The sequence below is a fragment of the Leptinotarsa decemlineata genome, unplaced genomic scaffold, assembly GCF_025532065.1.
Source record: "Leptinotarsa decemlineata unplaced genomic scaffold, Ldec_3_MD MMD2_tig00000882_RagTag_RagTag, whole genome shotgun sequence".
Lineage (NCBI taxonomy): Eukaryota > Metazoa > Arthropoda > Insecta > Coleoptera > Chrysomelidae > Leptinotarsa > Leptinotarsa decemlineata.
In genome coordinates, this window is record NW_027412556.1 from 9,191,161 (window position 1) to 9,216,295 (window position 25,135).

Genomic DNA, 25,135 nt, shown 5'->3' on the forward strand with positions numbered 1-25,135 from the left:
TAAATGAATTAGCATGTTGCCATATATAACACTTAAAGTTCTTGATAAATCCGCTCGATACCAGCGCCTAATTAAAATTATCAACAATCCTTTTAAATGTATCTTTCAAATACAACAAACTTTTTAAAATCATCAAAAAATTTAATTCTCTATCAGAAATTAACTTTTCAAAAAGATTGATGAAATGAAATTATACTTGCTTGAGAATGTTTTGCACAAAAGTTATAACCAAATTTCAAATTGAATGCATTAAAGTGAATGTTGAAAGTATTCAACACTTTCAATTAAATTGAAATACAACAATCTTTATTATTCATAGAAAAATATTTAGTATGGAAAGTAGATTTGCCATATTTTCGGACAAACGAGAGTCTATTTTTATCACCAACAATGTTTCATGAAAAAACGTTGACAGTCATTAAAATTCATTCATTGAAATTGTTAGCTGACATTGAAATGTCAGCTAACTCGGTAACATTTTTTATTTCGATGGAGATGAAAATTAAGTAAAAATAATTGTCAGGTGGGGTTATATCTGAGAAGAGAAAAGTGGAGATGTTTTTCCAAAAGCAATTTTTGAGGCATCTACAAAAAGTTGTGTGAATACAATTATTTTTGATAAAATAAGACTCTCCTGCTTCTATGCTCAATTATCCGGTAATTTTTCCTCAAATTTTTTTATTCTCCATGAAACATTCCTAATTCGAGAGTTTTTCAATCATTAAATTTCTCATGAACTGTATTTCCCATTCTTTCGAAATTTTTCGTAGTATTCATATGAATTCTCTGAACAAATTTTTTCCATTACCTTCTTATCATTACGAAGTACTTATCCAAAACATAAATATTTCCGTCGAAACGACAGAAAACCCACAAATTTGATAATCATTCTGAAATGTATTTTTAATTAGCATGAATGAAGAACAAGTTCAGTTTGAAATCGATTATGGAATACAATTATGATTTCATTACATAAGTATCACTTCAAATTTTTCCCATATACGAGACTTCATTTTTTCACTCTCGAAGAGTTTTTGAACTGCATAGACAATGAAAATTATGTTTTGTTTTAATATCACCAAAAACTATTTGCTATTCCTGCTTGGGGAAGCAATTGTATAGCGAAACACGTATCGCGGTTTTGTGAACTTTCATGAAAACAATCTTATAGCAAACTGTCTAAATGAGTAATAAAAACAAATCAGTTTGTTGAAATGATAAGCATCTAAAAGTATATTAAGTATATAAGCATATTGATTCGAGATGATTGAGATCATTGTACATCAAGGACGATTACCTACGGGATTCCCCAAGGTACGGTCTTAGGCCCTCTTCTGTTCACCATCTATATAGACAGTCTATTGAAAATGACCTCTGAAGGAACTATTCTGAGCTTTGCAGATGACACAGCAGTATTTTATAGTGACGATACATGGCAACAACTGAAAGCGAAGGCGGAAAAAGATTTCAACAATATTAATAAATGGTTTTTATACAATAAACTTACTTTGAATACGGAAAAGACCAAATACTTACCCTTCACCTCCTATACTAACAATTTGCCGAATATGGGGCCATTGAATATAAACCAGAATATATCAATTCCAGAAGCCAGCTCCATTAAATACCTCGGTATAAAAATTGACCGACATTTGAAATGGGATTTACATATATCGTATCTCACAAATAAACTTCGAGGATTCATATCAAGATTCAAACTCTTGAAAGAATACCTTGATATCACCCATTTGACAACTGTGTATTATAGTTTAGTTCAGTCCCAACTTACATACGGCATAATAGGATGGGGAGGAAAATGACACACACTTAAATTGCCTCAATATTGTACAAAGAAAAATTCTTAAAATCATCTTGGGCAAAGGAAGGATGTATCCAAGCGATAATTTATTCAAAGAAAGTGGCATTTTCGATGTTAGACAACTCTATTGCCAAAAAATGTTGCAGAAAATATATAAAAATGAAATTAAAATAACACGCTCGGATCACCCATACAATACTAGGAGACAAAAACATAGTGTTGTGGTTCCGAAATGTATCAAAACAGTGGGACAGAGACACTGCAGCTATCTGGGTCCAAAAATTTGGGATTTACTGCCTAAAACCATAAAAACTAGTCAAAACTACATTAAGTTCAAAAAACAAGTAAAAAATTGGCTAAATAGTTATGACAGAGATATATTCCAAAAAATTATTTTACTGTAAAAAGTGCGAAAATTCAAACTTGTTATAATTTATAAGTTTTAACAAATTGTTTGTCATATTCAAAAGACAATGACATATATCTCTAATAAGAATCTAGATGTGACTTTCTACCGACTGTGATATTTATCTCATGTGATACCATGTGATACCATGTTAACCATCTATTGGTGATATTTAGATAATTTGTAATGTGATATATGTATATTATGTTTCACTGAGATTTCAAACCGATCGTGTTATTCACTTGATCTGGATGCGACGCTTTTACCGATTCGACTGTGATATTTATATCATGTAATATCTTGCATGAAACTGACAACCAATCATTGTGATATTTCAAATATTGTATTATGTGCTACATGAATTTTTTTTTGTCATTTTTTTGAATCTTTTGTAGAGGCTATATCACGCACAAGGAGCAATCTTGCGATTGTTTCTTCAGTGATGCCATTGTTTATTTATGCATCTCTCAAGCACTACTGATATATTCAATATTGTAATTTTTTTATAAATAAACATTATTATTATTATTATTATTATTGATCATCGATTTGAATTTTTCATATCTCATTCCATGAAATTCGCCTTCTCAATCGAAAGAAAAGGCGTGAATTCAGTTAAAAATAGAAGAGTAATAAGGCAAAAGAGAACCCACAAAACTGTACGTTCGGATTTTTTATTTGAAAATTCCATTTCAACGAAATTACTTTTGTTACGTTTGGGAACAAGAGCCTGCATATATCTCTCAAATATATCTCAAATAGTTACAGACAGCGCCAAAAATTTTGGACCCACTCGTAAATTGTAAAACAGAACATTTATCAGAGATTGAAGAGAGCCAAGGCGACAAGAAAGACTATCTTTTGCCAGAGAAGTCGCTCCATACCAAGGGATCTCAGTAATGTTCCCATTCCGGACCCTATAACTGGAAAAAGATACGTTGATAACATCATTGAAGCCATTATTTATCCTGTCCGAAAAGAAATTGAAGGCAATTCCATCTTCATGGATAACAATGCTAGGCCTCATCAAACTAGAAGACTTCAAACTGCACTAGAGATTGAGAATATTCGAAGATTACGTGGTCACCTAATTCACCAGACATGAATCCCATCGAGCACTTGTAGGGTTTCGTTAAACGAGCAATTTCAAACAGAAATAATCCTCCTGTCATCTTTCAGGAACTCACACCCAAGAAGAATGGAACATCCCCATAAATACGATTAACGCCGAATATAATTTCATTATTGATTTCGCTCTGGAGCGGGTTTCTTCTAGATTTCAGATTCTGGTAATCATTTTATTATGCAGTATTCATCGATTGTTTTTTTTCCTTGGTAACTTAAATTTATTTATTTACTTATTTCATACACTATTCTACAGGATGAACCCATTTACAGGATAGGGAGTAACAGTGGCATTTGCAAATATGTACTGACATAATATAATTTGTAAATCTATTTTAAAAAAACAGAACTGTCAGTTAGCTGAGAAATGTCTTTCGATTTGTTTAATCTGGTAGTAACACCTAGATCAGTGAATGTTTCAGGACGCTCTAGAACTTGATTGTTTATGACATAGTTGTGTAAATTCAAGTTTGTTTTCAGTGAGTAAAACATTACATTACATTTGGATATGTTTAGAGATAGATTATTCTTCCGACACCATGTAGCAAAGTGATTTAAATTCAAGGCGAGACGTTCGCAATCATTAAACATATTATATTGTGATAGAGATTCAAGTCATCTGCGTATAAAAGGAAATTGACATCAATCTCAGCTCCGATATCATTAATGAACATATTGAACAGCAGGGGTCCTAGATTTGATCCATGTGGTACACCAAATGTGGCTATATATTCGATAGACTTGAGGCCATTGAGCTGGACGTACTGCTCATGGTTGTAAAAATACGATATGAACCGGTTAATTAATTCATTGAATAACCAAAAAGTCGAAAGCTTGTTGAGCAGGATACTATGGTCAAGTCAGTCGAACGCTTTAGAAAAATCAGTGTAGATGACATTAGTCTGAGACTGACAATCAATACCCTCTGCAATACATTGAGTGATTGTTACAAGATTGGTGGTGGTTGAACGTCCTTTCATGAAACTGTGTTGATTGGCGCTAATAATGTTGCTGACATGACAATAGATTGTCTTCTCAAGGAGCATCTCAAACACTTTACAAAAGTTGCATATGATAGAGATTGGTCTGTAATTTTGTATCTCACTTTTTTGAAAATTGGGCAGACTTTCGACATTTTCCATTTCCAGCATTCATCATGTACCATGAATGGTACATGATGAATGCTGGAATATGATCAGGTCCCGCAGTAAATTTAGACTTCAATTTTTTAAGGGGATGATAAAATTTTCAATACTAAAGTTTTTGGTTACTAAGCTGGGAATATCACTACTGTTGTTCGCATGGTCACTTGATGTTGACTCTATATAAGAACCACTGAAGAAATCTGCAAAACCATTGAGAATATCTGAGGAATTGTCGAGTAGCTTGCCTTCATGTAACATTTCATCTCCGACTGCATTCGTATATTTTGACTTGTTAATGAATGACAAAAACTTATTGGGGTCATAGATAATCTCGCTCTCAGTTTTCTGAATGATTTTTTTAAAAGCTATTCTAATGACTCTTTTGATTTCTGCTCAAAGACGTTTGAATTCGTGAAAAGCGTGAATGTCGCCGTTTCTTTTGTATTTACACCAAAATTTGTTTCAGTTTGAATTTTCTTCATTAATGCACCATCAAAGTAGGCTGCATAATTATTTTCAGATTTTATCGAGAATTTTGGCACGCAGCGATCAAACACATTGTATAATTTTTCATAAAAGTGAAGACAGGTATCATGTGCATTGCGAAATGCAGATGTATCTTGACTTATAATAATAGAGTCTCATTTAGACAAACAAAAAGGGGTCCAAGAATTTTGGCGATGTGTTCATTTACAAATGTGAGCTCATTATCAAAAAAAGTAATTTTGATTCTCTTTCATTTTGAGTCTTTGTATATTTGTTACTTTCATAGGGAAAGAAATATACCAGAACTAAAAGTAATACCTTTCCCAACTGGATGTATCTTGGCGTTATCTGAATATTTAATAATTCTTCTGGTGGCATCGGTATAAACAGAGAAACGCGTTCATCTCTGAAATCAAGTTTGGAGCAAGTATTATACACCCATTTTCTCTTCATCAATAACGAATTTTTGTTGGAGTTATCATAATCTTTCGGTCCTACACCTGGTGATTCACTTGTTTCTGTTTTCGTGTGTGTCGATCGCAAATACTCTAAATAATATGACTTCTCATTTTGCTTCTTCTCCAACTCAGCTTTTGATAAAATATATTTGTCTTGAGTATTCACATATCGTGGAATATTGGCGAATATTGTAGTACACCTGTAAGTAACTCGTATTTGTTTAAACTTGTAACTACCCGAAAAATCAAGGGAAATCTTTCTCATTACTTACGGAACGTCACATCGCCATGGTCGTAAACTACCCGCCCTATCATTCGGAAAAGCTATTAAATTAGCATTATTTTTGTTGAAACGTTCAAAATCTTCATCCACAATTGCTTTGATGGGCTTTTTGATCGTGGAATTGTACCTTGTATCGTCGACCAAGAACCCAACTTCATTTGCATTAGCTGGAGTGATTCCCAAATTGAATTTGGGCTTGATCATCGACCTAGATAACGTTGGGTTTGAAGAGGTAGAGTAGCGTAGGAAAATGAAAGATTTCCCGACTTCATAAGAAACGTTGTCGCATCGGTAGAGCAATTGCAACATAATTTTCTGTTCCACCACACCAATCCTTGTAGGTCTAATCACAATCGAAACGTCGATATTTCCGTTGGGATTCAACGTCGGTTCCTCTGGCTCTAATTCGATGCAAGCAATTTTGTCGTATTTGAAACTAATTGGCAAGCTCATCGATTTATTTCTTATGTTGAATGTTCGAATACATGTTTCTCCCTCTAGGAGGTGAGCTATATCGATGGCATTTGGCGTAAGCTCTACTGCTGCTTCTTCTATTTCTCCGTAGAGACAAACCCTGAGGAAGCCATTGGACATTTCCAGTTCTTCTGTATCAAAACTACCGACTTCGTGCAGAGAGGCGATTGAGTATTGGTCTAAAATGTAACAATTCATAAAACAAGCGAAACTCATAATGGAAACTAGTCGGAATTATTATTTACCTAACTCTGCGGAGCTAGCAAACGTCTTCACTTCAATGTCTTTATCTGAAAGTGAAGAAAAATATAAACTATGTGCAATGCATCTTCAATTCGTTTTTTGAGTAATGTTCGACGTCAATTTTGTTTCATTGAATGTCTCATAACTCTACCTATCCATGTTGATTTTATTCACAAAATTTCAAATATACAGTGTTTTTCTTTAATGCCCCCCCTTTTATTTTTTCTACTCAAAAAAATGAAATCTGAGACAAAGAAATTAATGCATGAATACTTTATTTTGAAGTGAAATTGACAGATGAAAATTTCAAGATGGCGACTGGGCGCCATCTGGGAAGACAATTAAAAGGAAAGGGGGGTCTTGTGACACATCATTTTGAAGCTCCAAACGAATATTTCACAACCCTTGTTCATATTCAATTTTCTTCATCTATTACGAAATGACGGAACATTCAATGATTTCCTGAAGACAAACACATTAATATCGATATTTCTAGAAATATTCCCTTTTATCTGTCATATGGCAATTCTAATAACCCGGTAAGGTGTGTTGAGCTATTTTTTGACAAAAAATATCAGTACGACAATGAACATCATTGTTCAGTTAGAATATTCTCATTTAGTTTTCGGTTTCACTAGTAGAAAGGTACCAAGTCAACAATTTTTAAAATGGTCAATTCTCATCCATTGGAAGAAAAGAATTGAAGCGATTTTTATTTACGGTGCGACGCGTAACTTTCAGGAGACATTTTCAATTAACACAATTGATCACCACCACATTACTCCAGACAAGTAAGAAACTATTTGGATACTACTCCTCCCGGTCCTTGGATTGGCCGTCGAGGTCCTACAGAATGACCAGCCCGCTCGCCAAATTTGACACCTTTGGACTTTTTTATGAGGCTATTTGAAGCAAAAGGTGTACGAAACTTAACCTGCTTCAATACTGGATATACGGCAGAGAATAATACATATTTGTAGAGATATTGACGTCACTGTGTTCGAAAATATTCGGCGTGAAATATCGGATCGGCTGTTCATATGTCAAGAAGTTCAAGGCAACCATTTCGAGAAAGTTCTGAACTGACCTCAAGCTTATTACGTCATATAATGTAGTTAAATGTCGATGTATTCAGGCAATTATTGAAAATTCCGCTATTTTGTAGTAGTTGAATATATTGACATTATATTGTGAAATTGTATTGTGGGTTGTGAAGTATTTGTTAAGAGCTTAAAAAAGATGTGTCACAACAGCCCCCCTTTTTATTTAATTTTCTTCCTAGATGGTGTCCAGTAGCCATCTTGAAAGTTTCATCTGTCAATTTAATTTGAAAATAAAGTATTCATGCTTTAATTGCATTATGCCAAATTTCAATTTTTCAAGTTGACCCATTGAAAAACTAAAAGGAGGGGGCATTAAAGAAATGCACTGTATGTCAGTATATCATGTTTGACGATGTTTCACGAATAGATCAGATGAAAATACACAACCAATAAACAAAGTTATACTAACCATCAATAAGGCCATCCCTATAGTTCACCTTCAGTATTCGAATAAACGCCATGCAATAATTCTGTGAAAACTTTTTTAATTTCTGTGGAATGAATCTGAAAAAAATACATGAGAAAAAAGACATTTTGTTATGAATATTTCATTAGAATCAACAATATCAACTTGTTACTCTGCTATTGGATATTTTATGTTTATTGTCCTCTCTTAAATATTACTTTATGAATATCGCTTGATTCTGCATTTTTTGAAATTCAAGTACTGTATTTGGATACGTAAAATACTTGAAGTGAAGGTACTTTGACATCAAAGGATCAGAACCAGAAATTCAACACTTCAAATTTGAATTATTACTGGTAGTTAGTACTGGAAATAACACGTTCAGCCTATTCCCAGAAAAGGCAAGAAAAATCTTTCAAATAACTATAGACCAGTCGCTTTGCTATGAGCGATATCAAAAATAATAAAGAAAGTCGTAAACCACGATATCCTCAAATATTTGGAAGGCTTCAACATCTTGAGCGACCATCAATGTGACTTTCGGAAACAAAGATCAACAAGCGACCTTCTACCGTATGTCATCCATATTCGGAATAACGCAATCGAGAAACATGGAGAATCAAGAGCTGTTGCGCTTGATATTTCTGAAGCCTCTGACCGTGTGTGGCATTAGGTTTTGCTGGCCAAACTTCGATGCTGTGGCTTGTTGTATTATTTCTGTGTATGGCTCTTCACCTTCCTGGAAGAACGTTCCCTGCAAGTGGCCGTCGATGGATATCTCTCGAATACTTTCACCATCAACGCTGGTGTTCCTCAGGGGTTCATTTTGTCTCCAACCCTGTTTTCATCGGATATCAACGACTTAGTGAAGACAACCAAGAATCCAATATATTGTTTCTCTGACGACGCCACACTTGTCTCGTTATTTCACTTGGATTCCAGAACAGTGGCTACGGAGTCACATCTTCACCGGCAGCAGGAGGTTGCATATCTCAATGAGGATCTATAGGTGATTTCGAACTTGTGTGAAAATTCAATTCAATGCCACAAAAATCCAGACATCGGTTTTCTCCAAGAAGATAAATGTCTTTGAACCGGATATAATAATATCAGGTCAGACAATTCCGCTTTCTGCTTTGATAAGTTTGTTGGGGGTTGAAATGGACACCATATGTCTTGGCACGATCATGTCTGTTCCGAAACAGAAAACTGTACACACCTCAGCAACTGTTGCTGCTTTATAAAGCTCAGAGTATTATTCGAGTATTGTTCTATGTATGGACCTTTGCCCTAAACACACCCTGAAGTTGCTGAATTCCATCCAGAAAAGAACCATCCGCCTGATTGGAGGCACGAACATCACGTGCAACCTTGATAGCCTGGAACATCAAAAAAAGGTTGGAGATTTGTCTCTCTTCTAAAGATACTTTCACGGGAAGTGTTCAAGTGACTTGGCACATTCGATTACACCAAGAACGGTACATATCAGAAATACGCGAAGGACTGTGGCTGCTCATCGTTTTAAGGCTCAACTCAGTACACCTCAAACTTCACTATTTGAGAACTCTTTCATCTGGAGAACTGCGTTTATGTCGAATAAACTTCCTGAGAACGTTTTCCCACACGAATGTTTGATAAACTGCGATATCTATTCCACTATAGAACACGTTCTTTCAATGCCTTGAGAAGCTCTTGTACACTTCAACACATGTGGTTTCGTAAAATTTTTGTAAAAATTTCACACAAGTTATTGGAAAAATGCCCAGTGTACAGCTTGGCAAATCTAGCTATGCTCTGAATATTCGATGCGCAGTAAATCAGCCGGCGAAGTGGGGCAAGAGCTCTTCAGCATCGAGGAACTCGTATAGAGAACATCGTGTTTATACAATTAGTGGAGAAATCATTATGTGTAATGATCTTCAAGTTATTTGCTGTCTCTGAAAATGCATTCCAAATATAAACTGAAAAACCAAGTTCTCAGTGGACAAAGCAGATAAATTGTGAACAACGTTTTAACTTTCATGCAAACGAAAGTGACGACAGATGTAATAGTAATTCCTCTTGCGAAGGTAAGAAGTAATAGAAATTATAGGTGAAACTGTGACCAACATAGCATTTTAACTTTGAAGATTCAAAAACGAGAAAATTTCAAAACTGTGATTTGGCAATTTTACGCAGATGTATAATTATTTCCAATATAAAAGAGAAACGAATTTCTACACTAAGGGACATTCATGAAACTATTTACCGAAATATTGACTATCAGGGTAGCTTCAAGGTTGGAGTGATCATATCATGAATGGAGATAGTAATCTATCTGGAATCGAACCAGTCATTTGCTTCTGCTCATAAGAGATGATGTATTTCAACAAAGTCTAAAACGTCCGTCTCAATACATAATTTGCAGCGCGTTCATTTTATATACTCGGGCTGAGAGATATTACTAACATCCGCAGTTACTTATTTTGATGAAAGTATGGAAAACTCATCATTAGATACTTTTGTATCTATAATAAATATGAACGTCATTGACTTACGAGACTCCCAAAATGTATTTGTGCTTTGCTGACAATCTGCCTTCTCTCGGTGTTATACAAAAACATTTCAAATTGTCGTCAGTCTTTCTGGCTTCCTCAAGAAACTGAAAAAAAAATCAAACCGTTATGAGGATGTATTGATGGTTCGTTTGGGTTCTTCTTGGGGATACAGGAATATTGTGCATGAATAATAGGAATGAAAACATTAAAAAATGTAATATATATTTTGTAAAATGTTAATTTCTTTAAGCTGGACTGAATCTCTACTGATAATTGTTCTTTGTACTCGAGGACATTTGAGAATTCCAATATCCAAAAGAGTTTTCGAAAATTTCATCGAAAAACATCGTCTGTATTTAGTATCCTCGAGCAACCCATAATTAGCGATTTATTAAGCGTTCTTTTCGCAGCTATTCAGTTCAAAAGTTAAAAATATATTTTGTTGCACAGAGCATTGAAACTTCTTTTATTGAACATGAAGAGCGAGGTCGATAGCATCGATAGCACCATCATCAATCCCTACTGTAATAGGGATAATGGAATAGAAAGACTCTGATGTCTGCGCTTGCTATTTCTGAGGCCTATGACCGTGTGTGGCATGAAGGTTTGCTGGCTAAACTTTGATGCTATGCCTTGTCGGATCATTTTTGTGTATGGCTTACCAGCTTTCTGAAAGAACGTTTCCTGCAAGTGACCGTTGATGGATATCTTTTGAATACTTTCACCATCAACGCTGGTGTTCTCCAGGGATCCATACTGTCTTTTTATTGTACATCAACGACTTATTGAAAAAAAAAACAAGAAACCAGTATATTCCTTTGCTGACGACAGCATGCTTGTCTCTTCATTCCATTTGGATTCCAGGACATCGGTTGCGGATGCACATCTTACCGGCAGCAGGAGGTTACATATCTTAATGGTGATATAGAAGTGATTTCGATGTGGGGTGGAAGTAACCAGGTTCAATTCAATGCCACGAAAACCCAGGCATAGGTTTTCTCTAAAAAGATTAATGTTTTCGAACCGGATATAATGATGTCAGGACAGAAAATTTCGCTTTCTGCTTCGATGAGTTTGTTGGGGATCAAAATGGACACTAATATGTCTTGGCACAATCATGTCGCTGGAATTGCAAAGGCTGCTTCTCAAAAGCTTGTTACTTTATAAAGCTCTTTGGAGTATTGTTGTCAGCAAAGGCTTTGAGACCAATTAGTCTCATGTCATTCTTGTTGAAAACGCTAGAAAAACTACTTGACTGGCATATCAGGGACGTATCACTGGCTGTCAGACCATTACATCGAGACCAATATGCATACAAGTTTAAAATCTGTTTAAAATCTGTTTTTCCGTTAATCAGCTGCCGCCCCCATACGAACGACAACTCTCAGAAGTTGAGAAACTTGTGCGAGCTAAGGACTAACGAGGTCTTACCTTTTAACGTGTGATTCCTAACACGGTTGCAGAATCATTCCAGCTTCAACCAGATAAATTCTCTCGAGAAAAATATCTGGTCGAGGCGGGAATCGAACACACGACCTTCCGATCGTGAGTCGGACGCACTACCACCGCGGCCAATTCCACAACTCAGGTCAGGTATGTCAACAAAAACGGGTAACAGAAAAAGTAGAATATACTCACAAAAACAAGGAAGTACCTTTAGCTGCTTTCTTGGACATTGAGGGCGCATTTGATAATATGTCGTTAGAATCAATCATCCAGGCGTCGAGGAGAAGAGGGATCGACAAGACAAGCTGTAGGTGGACAGACTGCATGCTTAGCATAAGATTGGTATATACAACTATTGTGGGGGAATCAGTCGTGGCACGGGTAGCAAGGGGCTGTCCTCAGGGGGGGTTCTATCCCCTCTATTATGGAACCTTGTAAAGGACGAGCTACTATGTCTCTTGGACCATAATGGGTATAAAGCACTGGACTATGCAGACGACTTAGTCATCTTAGTCCAGGATAAATACAATAATGTAGTGAAGGGATGCATGCAGTATGCCCTGAACACTATAACAGGATGGACCGCAAAAGAAGGGCTTAACATAAGCCCATCCAAATCGACCATAGTAGCATTCACCATAAGGGCTGAAACGGAGGGTCTCGGACCTCTAAAACTTTGAGGTGAAGAAATACAAGTGTCAAGGGAGGTTAAATATCTGGGAGTAATGCTAGATTCCAAACTGACCTGGAATCAACACTTGGACAGGATAAAGAGGAAAGCGGAGGTAGCACTGATGCTCGCCAGAAGCACCTGTGGAAAAACATGGGGGCTAAAACCAGACATGGTATATTGGCTATACACGATGGTGGTTGAACCCATGATAACTTTCGCATCTCTGGTCTGGTGGCCAAAGATGAAGCAGGCGACCGCCATCAACAAACTAGGCCAGGTACACAAGTCACAAGACTTGCATGTTTGGGAATGACGGGAGCAATGAGAACTACACCAACAGCTGCATTGGAGACACTCCTGAATCTACCTCCTTTACACTTTGTGATAATGGGGGAGGCCAGGATGGGCCAATTCAGACTGGAAAACTCACCGAACTACAAAAGATCGGACCGAACAGAAATTTCGGAACAAGTGGAGAAGTACATATTGAATATGTGCACGGACCACATGACACCGAAGTACACCTTTAACACAAACTTCACGGTCAAAATCATAAGCCGTGAAGAGTGGAAGACCATTAGAAATCCCGAAAACATGTTTGGAAAGAACACCTGGTATACAGATGGATCGAAGACCAAACATGGAACGGGAGCTGGAATATACTGAGCGGATAGAAATCTAAATTACAGCTATCCGCTAGGACTATACACATCTGTCTTCCAAGCGGAAGTGTATGCTATCTTGTAGTGTGCGAAGCTCATTAAATTGAGACCTCAAAGAAATGAGCGGATCAGAATTTTTACAGACAGCAAGAGCGTACTCTCTGACAAACCCGAAGGTGACATCAAAACTAGTCTGGAGATGCCATGAAGAACTGAAAGAACTTGCAAACAGGAACAAATTAACTTTGTACTGGGTGCGAGGGCATTCAGGAATCACAGGTAATGATAAAGCTGATGAATGCGCTAGACGCGGATCATCAACTTCATATATAGGTCCTGAACCAGCTCTGGGGGTACCAAAATCATTGGTACGAAACCAGATTAGGACATGGACCAATAAAAAGCACACAAAGTACTGGACAAAAGTACCTGGCAACAAACACAGTAGAACCTTCATTAGGGAACCGTCCGAGAAAAGAACCGAAGAACTACTTCAATATAGTGGAAATCGGCTCAGAATAATTACAGGGTTACTAACCGGTCATTTTCCGCTTAGAGAATACCTGAATAAAATGGGGCTGTGCAAAGGAAACCTCAGCTGAAGATTATGCAATGAAACAGCTCTACACATCTTATGCGAATGTGAGGCACTGAATTACAGCAGGCAGGCAATATATGGACGTACAAAATAAAGTCCAGAAGAATATGACGAACATCCAACACGGAACCTGTACAAACTAGTACAGGGAACGAGACTGATGGAATGTGTGTCATGAGGAGATGGGAGAATAAACGCAATAAGCCCAAGAGGCTGCAGGGTTTTCTGGAGACGTGGACTAAATGTACAAGTCAGACAGCTCCCAAGGTACAAAAAAAAAAAGAAAAAAAAATTTCTCATTCCATTCCATTCAGAAAAGAGTTATTCACCTGATTAGAGACATGAACATCACTTGCAACTTTGATAGTCTGGAACATCAAAGAAAGGTTGGAGATTTGTCTCTCTAATAAATACGTTTACAGGAGGTATTCAAGTGAGTTGGCACATATCAGAAATACGCGACGGACTGTCGTTCAACTAAGTACACCTCGAACTTCATTGTTCAAGAACTCTTTCGTATAAAAAACTGCGTTTATGTGTAATAAACTTTCTGAGAACGTTTTCCCTAATGAATTCAATCTCCAGCCATTCAAATTCAATATAAATCGCTACTTTCGCACAGGTACCGCTCTTAGAGCGCCCTAAGGATTTGTCTGTAGTGCTTGTGTTTTTTTCTTAAGAAAACGATTGAAAAATTCCCATTGATGATCGATTCGAAATAATAAATTGACAAATTGCTATAGTCATTTTTGATTCCGTTCAACGTAAGTTGTTAAAAATCCTTTCGGGTACTTCATAAATTCTGTATACACCAATTTTGCAAAATACTTACAACATATTCCCTAAGTTGTTCTGCCAACGTACAGAACATACTAGCCGTAGAACTGTTGTTTTCAATAACCAGAGTTCTCTTGCTTTGTGCTCCGTAATACGTTTTTGGAAAATCTATCAGAGTCAGATCGAAAATGGGAAGTGGGTGTTCAATTACCAGAGCAGCCCGTATAAACGTCCCTGTGATCCACACTCGTTGAGGAGGCTCTGTTTTGATCCAAAACTCTTTCAAAAATGTTCCTTCTTGAGTTCCCAAAATTTCTACTCTGATTTCAATGGTTTCTGATGGCTGGAAGATTATTGAAGAAAGTGAATCCTCTTTTTGGAAAATAAAATCATTCAAAACCCAGATCAAATAATGTGAATTGGATCTTGAGTTTTATTACAACCTCTGAGAATCGTTGCGTTGAGTAAGAATTCTGCATTTGAATGAAAAAGTAGAGAATGCAATTTCCGTTCACATTTATAATGATAATAGTGGATGATAATTACATTATTATGCGTGTTTTTTCATCAAATATTGAATTGTAATGTCGTTATGTAAACGTGTGATTAGAGTGGACGATTGTAATGATAATGAGCCTCGTTGGAGCTGATAAACAAAGGCAGTGGACCGTTTTTCAATCAGTATTCATTACAATAACAGATAATTTATATCATTACAAGACTGTTCTCTATAGCTTATTTATCGCAATAAATAGTGCTGTGTGGATGAAGAGCTCAGGAAAACAGCATGTCTTGGATGGATCGTCACGGCTGTATACGTCGTGAAACTCTACACCGAAGTTTAATAATAATAATAAAAATTCTTCTGATAAAAGGGTTCCTAGTACGAAAAACAGTAATCTAATCTAACAACTAGCAGAATTCAACACCTGCACATAATAAATCAAGGCAGAAATTGCTCTTTTATCAAACCAGAATAGTTTATTTAAATCAATACAATATATTTTGCAAGCAAATTCGAAGAAAAAACGAAGGGAGAAAGCAGAAGAGTGGCAGAAAACTAATAAAGGAGAATTCAATCCCTCACATGTGAAAAGTCGTGACATAAACGTGAAAAAAATTCAATATATTAATACAACGATAATTTTTATATTTTCTACATATTTATGGTAAGTGAATTTTTAGTGAGGGTATCAACTGATCAATTTCATAAATGAAGAAAACCAGATTCCAATAATTTTTGTTTGGGAATCTACATATACCGAGTGACAACAAATCAATTGCATACGACACCATTCAGTTGTTTCTGGGATGAGAAATTTGAGATTTTGAAATTTTGAAATGTAAAAACAAATAAAAAAACCTTTTTTGATTCAACCAAAAATGAACACAAGTCAAGAAATCCAAATCAAACTATGTATATTTTTCAAAATGTTTATTAGAATGAGGATTTTCTTGTCCTTAAAAAAATTATCTTTTCAACGACATAAACAAGTGGTCACTTCCTTTCAAAAAGGCGCCATGGGAGTACTTTTCTCTAAATTCAATTTTACAGCACGTCACAAGAAACTCGTTCTTCAACACTCAACAAACGAAACCTATATCCTTACTACTTACACCTGCTCCCATCGCCAAAGTTCACCAAATGGTGCAAGACGACCGCCGAATTGAAGTGAGAGAGATAGCAGAAGTTATGAACAAGTCGAAACAATCAAAACAACGTGTTTGTCATAAGTCATATATCCGCCTCACTCACCATATCTAGCCCCAAGCGACTTTCTTTTGTTCCCTCATCTAAAAACTGCGCTCGGGGAACAGAAATATTTGTCAAATGAACCTTCGTGAACAACTATGTCGCAAAGATAAACGCCGAGTACTATTTGGACGAGTTACATCGCTGAGAGATGTGTGTAGATTGGAAAAAAAATTAGAAAATGTCTTATATCTTATATGTTAGATCGGAAACTTTGAAGACCACCTTCATATACCTTAATAACTCCCTTCATCGGATGGACTATCAATTCCAGATCATTTCTGCCTAAATCCACCACAAACGATGATCCTTTATGTCCACAATTACTCAACTGAACTCCCATCTGTTCTGAAGCTGTTCCGACGTCTATTTCTCCAAAATTCAGGATTTTGGGTCTCATGGATATGTAGGCTGAACTGATGTATCTGTGGAAGAATAGTTTTTCAATTTCAGTATGAAGAACAGAATACAATCTATCTAAAAGGCTGTTAAATTTGATCTCAAACTGAACGTTCAAATTGTTCCCTTGCTCAGAAATTTGTAACGTCAGTGCTTCCGAGCAATCGTCTCTTTCTCGAAGTTGAAGTAGAATATTCAATATTGACCAAAGAATAACCCCTATCTATAGAAACTTTTTTCCTGGTGAAGAAAAATACTTGAATTTTCAAGATTCAGAAATAATAACATCTGATATCTTCATAAGAAAGGCAACTGATAATTCCTTTCTCTGGTAACTTCCTTCGAACTTTTGGAAAGCCGTGTGAAAAAGGAGTTCCTACAGTGTGGATACTTGATTTACCAGAATTCTACTGAAATGAAATGGCAGGAAAAAACACACTAAAAGGTTAATTCCATAAGCATTAGAAAGAATTCATTGACTCATCTGAAAGCTTCAGAAGGTCGCGTATCAAATAAATTGAGGACCTTAAAGATTTGAACTTTCTTATCGTTAGACTCTTCAACTACTAGATAAGGCACAAATAGATCTTTATTGGTGATGATAGACCATGTTCATATCGTCATTACCAATCATCTTTGTGTTGAAGGTTATTCCAATAGGTTAAAGTCATTTGTAGGGAACTATTGAGATAATCCCCATCTCAAGAAATAATCACTACTATGGTGAAATTGTTGAATGTTCGACATATGGGCAGTTTCGTTCTTTAATTCAGAATCAAAATTAATGTAGGCTGTGACATTCACGAAATATTTGGAGCTTGTAACTCGAACAGATCATTTTGTATTTTTTTTAATTCTTTGTTAAAAACCAATCTTTTACCTTCAATGCCGCTTCTCATTCGGACGAATTTATTGTTATATTTATTTCTATTTCTGTCTAAGGAATCACACGTTAAAAAGTAAGACCTGGTCAGTTCTTAGCTCGCACAAGTTTCTCAACTTCTGAGAGTTGTCGTTCGTATTTGGGCCACAGCTGATTAACGGAAAAACAGATTTCAAACAGATTTTTTCAAGCAAGTCCGTTCTTCTCCCATATAATTTGACATCATAGAGATAAAGAATGAACCATAATCTATCATACTTAATATTTTGTATCTTATCTTTGAAAGTTTTTTAAAGTTCGATCAGTTTGCTTCAAAGCCAAATGAATGATTTTTTTATACTACTGACATCAGAATGTATGGTTTTATAGTTATTGTTAGAACTTTTTGATAAGTGAATTAATATAATTTGGTTTAGGTAGATACTTTTATTGAATTTATATTTCATTATAAGGGGTCACGTTAGTTGCTTCAACAAAAACCATTCGTTTTACGAAGGAAAGATTGAATGTGGCATATATATGGTACAGTTCGTCGTTAAATCCACCATGCCAAAGTTTTTCATGACATCACATTTCGGTAGTAAACATTTTTCTAAAAATAACCGGATGACTACCAATTCATTCTATATACCACAATACAATGTTTGTGAGGTTAGGAATGTGATATTTGAAGTAAAGCTGCAGTTGATTGAGGCCTGAAGTTCCAATAAATGGATATTTGAGAATATACTTATCGCATTTCAACCCAGAGTCAAAATTTTCAAATCAAATATTGAATATTTTTATAATCCATACAATGGAACGTAAAATTCCTTCTAACGACTATAAAACTTTGGATTTATCTTCGAATAAATTGATGAATGACAAACAAAAGAGTAAGTTTTCTTGGTTTCTGATGAAAACTTCAATAATTCTTCTTCTCGGATGTCTTTTTCAATACTAATAACAATAATACGAGTGATATGAGCTCATTCATGACATTTTATAATGTATACATAGGAAATAATGAACAAACTTCTGAATAAACTCTTATTTCGATAAAATATGGTATCTTCCGAACGCCAACCATTAAAATTCATCTCTGTTTCTATTGAAAAGAATTGATGACTGAAAATCTGTATCAAGATTTTCGAAAACATATAAAAAAGGTATTTCTGAAGAATGAATAGTTGAAAAGAAAATTGTTTATTCCAGCAACTAGTTTCCAAAAATAATTGATTTGGGTTTACTTTCAATTGAACTGGAATTGATATTACATTATTATTTCTTTGTTCGGGATATCGGTCTTGATGATAATTCATACATTATATCGTTATTACCTGGAACATGTTTGAAATACAGTTTTGTATAATACAAAATACTTTTCTTTGTTTTTCTCGCCTCGATTAACAAATATATATGGTATTCCGTACCAAGAGCGGTACATATCAAAAATACGCGACGGGTTGTGGCTCTGCACACCGTTTTGAGGTTCAAATCAAACCTCGAACTTTACTGTTTAGAAACTCTTTCATTTGGAGAACTACGTTTATGTGGAATAAACTACCTGAGAACGTTTTTCCAAATGGATTTAATCTCCAACGATTCAATCGCTACTCTCGCACAAGCACAGCTCTTAGAGAGCCTTATGAATTTTTCTGTAGTGCTTGAAAGAAATTATTTCTATAACTCAACCGAAAATACATCGAGTAGGAGCTATTCTAAGCTTTATTACAACTAGTCAGAGCTGTGGCATGATATGATTAATATAATTACGAAAATAATTAAATTGGATGTACTTATTATGCATTCTCGTCATGCACAACCCATAACGAAACTAATGAATATTGTGATGGATAATTCAGTGGTGACATTGAGAAACAATCACAATCTTTTTGTTATTCTTTAAATTACTTTTCAATCGTTTCCGTCTCACACATAAAAAATGTTTTATTCATGGTGCTTTGAATTTTGTGGGATTTAACAAGTAATTATTCTGTAAAAAGCAACCAATCATTCAGATTGCGGTGGAGATACTTCTGGTGAGAGTAACCTTGAGTGTTGTAGTAGCACTGGGACTTTTTTTGATACTAGTATCATAATATTAGTATTATTAATATTAGGAGTTGACTGAATTAATATTAGGTACGTCTGATTTGAACTTTAATACCTCAATGACCACTTCTCTGTATCTGTAGAGTAGGGAGGGTGAGTTTGAGCTCACAGCACTTAGGCCACATGTGACCCATTGTACATTCTCCCGAGGAGTTGTCCTCATAGGTCATCGTCCATCCTGTCCTTTCCAGGAGGTGGACAGGTCGCTGGGAGACATCTCCTTCATATCGGCAGGTGTAGACTAAGACTCGCCGAACACACACTCTCATATTGACGATATTAACTCCGGGCACTTGCATAGGACGTGCTTGACAGTCTCATCTTCCTGTTCACACATCCTGCATAAAGGTGTGTCCACTAACACCATATTATGGAGGCATTTCCTTAATTGACAGTGGCCAGTCAGAAATCCTACTGTTCAGCGTAGATTTTTCCTGGTCATCGCCAGATATTTCTTTGGTGCCAGCTTCAAAGGGTCGCCCAGGGTGATCCTGACGAGATTGCATCTTTTGAGATCATCCCATCCCTTTAGGGATTGAGCATGGGTGTAACATTTGGCTAGTTCCGCAATTGTCGACGTCATCAGGCCGTAGGTGTCACTGGGTCCTAAAATTCTTAGTGCAGCCGCTTCCCTGGCTAAAGAGTCGGCAATGCGATTACCTTTACTCCTATCGTGCCCCTTAACCCACCTCTGGATAATGTTATTAACTACCGAGGCTTGGTGGCACTCTAGTACTAGCCCTGAGGTAACACGTTGTCTGTTCAAGGCTAATACGGCTTGTCTGGTTTCTGGTTATTCCTTTTGAGGCGATTGAGATACCAGCCAGTTCCATTTGAATCATGCTGGTATTTCTTTCCATTCCACACTTAATCTTTAGGTTGCCTCTAGCAGAGGCAACCAGTGATGCAGTCGCTGTATTTGATATAATTGCTTGTAAAACTTTTGGTCCCCATACGATGGCCTCGTACGTTAACATAGGTCTTATTATTGCAGTGTAGATCCAGATGACCACCCGGGGTGAAAGACCCCATGCGCGTCCCACTGTCCCCCGACATTGCTCATAAGCCACATATGCTCTTTTTGCTCCACTCTGTAGGTGAGAGTTCCATGTTATCTTCCTGTCGAGAATAGTACCAAGGTATTTCACCTCTTCAGAAAAGTTTAGTTTGCTTTTGAATAATTCTGGAGGTTTCAAGCTCAATAAACATCTTTTTCTGGTGAAAATGACCATCTCAGTCTTCTTGGGATTGATCGACAGTGAGTGTTCCTCACACCATTTCTTTATTAATTTGAGCCCATCCTGCGCTCTATCGCATAGTGTGTTCACAAATTTGCCGGTCTGCAAGATAACTATGTCATCTGCATGACAGAACTATGTTCCAGAGAAAGGATGATGAGGCCCCTTCCTGTGGACATCCCCTCATGACCAGTACTCCCACTGTGATGTCTTCTACATTGATACAAATTGCTCCACTAGAGAGCATCTTGAGTATCCATTCTCCCCACTAACAGGGGTACATTTCTAGAGTGTAGTTACTGGGTAATTATTGAAAAGGTTGTTTTATCAAACGCTTCCTCGATATCTATGAATATACCCAGGGTGAATTCTTTGTTGTCCAATGATCTCTCGATTCTGCCAACCACATGGTGAAGGGCCGAATCAATAGACCTTCCCGGAGTATATGCATGCTGATTTGGATGAAGTGGGTTATAAACTAGTACTTCATCTCTTATGTACCGCTCACATAGCCTCTCCATAGTTTTTAAGGAGAACGATGTGAGACTAATTGGTCGGAATGCTTTTGGTAAGGTGTAGTCCATCCCACCTGGTTTGGGTATAAATACTACTCGTACTCCTCTCCACTCTCCTCACTGGGAATATACCTCAGAGCTAGAGAGGCTCTGAATATTCCAACCGGGTGCGGCAATGACCACTTATTCAATTGAAAAATAAGAGCCATTTGAATAAGTGCACCCAAAGCCAACGTAACACAAGTTGATTGATCTCGTCGGCATAAAAATTGCGTTCTTGGGATTCGATGAAGTCTACGAAGAGGCCGTTTTTTGCCTGGTCCTGAAAAGTGCATAATTAACATCTGCTATTGTTCGGTTACTTTTGACTGCGGAATACTGCAGTTTCACAAAGAAAATAAATGAAATATACTTAACACTTCTATCTCATATAAGAGTAAGTCGTCGTTAACGTAGATTGACAAGCACGCTTGAGGCACAGCCATGGCACTTATGTACGTCAAGAAGATCTTTCGAGTTATACTCATTCCTGAAGCAAGATATCGTCCTCTGGGAAGTGGTTTCATTCGAAATGCCTGTAAAAGATTCAAATATGCACATACAGTGTGTCCCAGATAAAACTTGTCACCCTCCTTATCTGCAAATTCGTGAAAAAAAAACGAAAATCGTTGAAACCCGTCGTTGAAACCCGTCGATGAAACTAAGTTTCATCAAGATATTTTATTTTTCATCACCTAAAATGTTATCATCGTCAGGAATGTATTGCCTTAGGGCAAGTGTCTTACGGCGAAACATCGATGTATACCAGTGAAGATGACAGTGTTCCATGTAAGTGCAATTTGTTACCATTCATTTAAAGTAGAACTCATGTGAATGAAATCTGATTTTGATCCACAACGAATGTTTGAAATACAAACTGAGTAGAGAAAAGTATCTTCTGTATAATTCAGTATTCATATAAAAGTATTTGTTTCGAAAGATTTTTTTTCTTTCGTGTAATTCAATGTTTATATGAAAGTAGCTGTTTCAGGAGAACTTTCCTTCAGTTTGTGTCTGAAAGTTACTTCTTTGCATGATCTACACATCCATGTATAGAGTTACTTATTTTCAAATTGATTACTTCCTTACTTCCTTTGGAAGATTCCCTCATCTTTTTTTGTATCAAGATGGAGTAGTAGAGGCAAAAACTTTCTTTTCCAAAAATTAATCACTCCTAAAAATATAACCCCTTCAATTATAATAATCACCTTCGAACTTGGAGAAAACACTCTAACGATTGCTGGATACTTTCCAACGTTGATGATTGTGAACGACTGGCTGAACCTTTTCCCGTCATAAGCATCTTTGAAAATCATTTTTGGTGGAACAACCCTAACATTATTAAGTTCCAAATAACCGCCACTAGGTTCTTCGTCAACATTCACATTTTCGGTTCTAGAATTGGGAAAAGATTCACTTCTTGGTGTTAGTGAAATATCGGATGTAACTTCCATTCTGAATTGATTTTCAATTTCAAACGAATTTTGTCATATGTGACCTTTTGACGTTCGATATCGTCTGTGACATGCACTATGTCAATGTTGTCAAACATGTCGAATCTAAAGGAATATTATAGGGTGATTGAAATTTAAAACGTTCACCAACAAAAAAATGTTGTGTCTAACAATTTTCATTTGAGATGGAATTGGCCGACACTTAATGAAAATCTATGACATTCACAGAACCACATCACGGGTTTTGCTATACAATAATTTGATAGTTGTTACTCGAACCTCTGGCGTAAAAGGAACCTATGTCCCTCGGTATAAAAACACTGCTGGTATACTCAGGACATTATATACTCTTTGAAATTGAAATCGTATTATATATCACGCTATAAAAACTAGCAACAGCAGATTTTTCCAAGATTTCTGTGAAGTTACATCAAAAACCAAATAAAAGAAGCTTATGATAACTACCAACATTCTGTTGAATCAAACGTTCGCAATGACCCCAAAACCTTCTGGATTTTCTATAATACCCAATATATTATGTATGGAAGACACCATTCTAGATGCCCCTCAAGACATAGTAAACGATTTTGATGCGTTCTTCAGCAGTGTTTTCTCCCAACATAGAAATCTTGAGACCAACTCTGATACTATGACAGGAAAAAAAATTTTCATTAGACCTTTCACAGAGAAACAAGTAATACTTTCACTTATGAAATGACCTCTAGGGGCTCCAATGAATTCAATACATCGCCAGAACACTTCGTGACACGACTATCGTCAAACTTAAACCAGTCCGTTTCTTCTTTGACCAAGGCGTAATAATGACCAAATTCAAAGCCTGAACCACAGTGAACAATGACTGCATGAATATTATAATAGTGGTCTGCTAGATTGAAGTGTTCATTTATTTCGAACCTTCGAAAGAGTCTGGTGCTTCCGTCAGAGATTGAGTCTTGTTTGAAGATCATCAGTGTCATTATTAAATTGACTGGTTCCTCAGCTATACTTGTTTCCTATGCGCCAAACTAACTGACTGTTAGTTTGGCGCATGTTTGGCAATACAGTCGATCATCACCTGTTAAAAGTATATTAAAAATTGTCTTATCAACCACATCACACACATATTCAATTACTCTATAGAAAAAAATCATTTTCCTTCTGTATGTTTCCATGCAGAAGGAAAATTGCCAAAATGTGAAAATCCAACTGAATTATCTCATTTGATGCCAATTAGCAGACTGCCTATCCCATCTAAGGTGTTCGAGCGAATTCTGAAAGATCAAATTGATTCTTTTGTATACAATAATAATTTAATAACAAATCTGGATTTCGTACATTCTATAGGACTACAGTGCATTCGATACATTAGACCACAATATTCTTTGTAGGAAAATGTCATTTCTTGGATTTAGTGAAGGGACTGTATATCTATTGAAAAGTTACCTCAGAAATCGGACTCAGTCAGTCTGTCTGGATGGAAAGTGTTCTAGTGCTTTAACTGTTGATTATGGAGTACCTTGGCCCAATTCTGTTCTCTCTCTCTCTCTCTCTCTCTATATATATATATATATATATATATATATATATATATATATATATATATATATATATATATATATCTGACTTCCATAAAATAATTGATCATTGCACAGTTCATCATTATGCAGATGACACTCAGTAATATTATCGATTTTCTCCAAATAACTGGTAGGTGGCAATGGAAAAAATTAACAGCGATCTACAAAAGTTACTGGATCTATCTATAGCCCATAACCTGAAATTGAATTCTGAAAAATCTCAGCTGATACTTTTTGGCCCAAAACACAAAAGACGGGAAATTGAAGGAAGAATTGAAATCACATTGGATAAGACCTACTACAAACAATTACAGAAAGCAAGAACTTGGGTTTATGACTAGATGCTGATCTGAGATTTCACAAACATATAAAATCACTTCGTCGTAGCTCATACAGTATCTTACCTCAACTCTATCAAAGTAGAGATATTATGACTTCCAAATTGAAATTGAAACTTTGCGAAACCCTCATATTGTCTAGATTAGCATATTGCGATATAATCTACGGGCCTGCTTTGATACAAACTGATGTGAATCGCTTAC

At 36.2% G+C, this 25,135-nt stretch overlaps 1 protein-coding gene across 1 annotated transcript in view; it reads right to left on the reverse strand.

Moving 5' to 3' along the window:
- LOC111507381 (cilia- and flagella-associated protein 47) overlaps window positions 1–23,081 on the reverse strand; it is a 38,129-nt gene extending 15,048 nt beyond the window's left edge. The window contains 9 exon segments of the mRNA XM_074174948.1: window positions 5,300–5,639; window positions 5,712–6,375; window positions 6,442–6,486; window positions 7,952–8,046; window positions 10,486–10,589; window positions 14,697–14,984; window positions 16,630–16,819; window positions 21,941–22,098; window positions 22,771–23,081. Coding sequence (XP_074031049.1) covers window positions 5,300–5,639; window positions 5,712–6,375; window positions 6,442–6,486; window positions 7,952–8,046; window positions 10,486–10,589; window positions 14,697–14,984; window positions 16,630–16,819; window positions 21,941–22,098; window positions 22,771–23,016 — 2,130 coding nt within the window. The 5' untranslated portion in view covers window positions 23,017–23,081.
- Window positions 23,082–25,135: the final 2,054 nt, after the last annotated feature.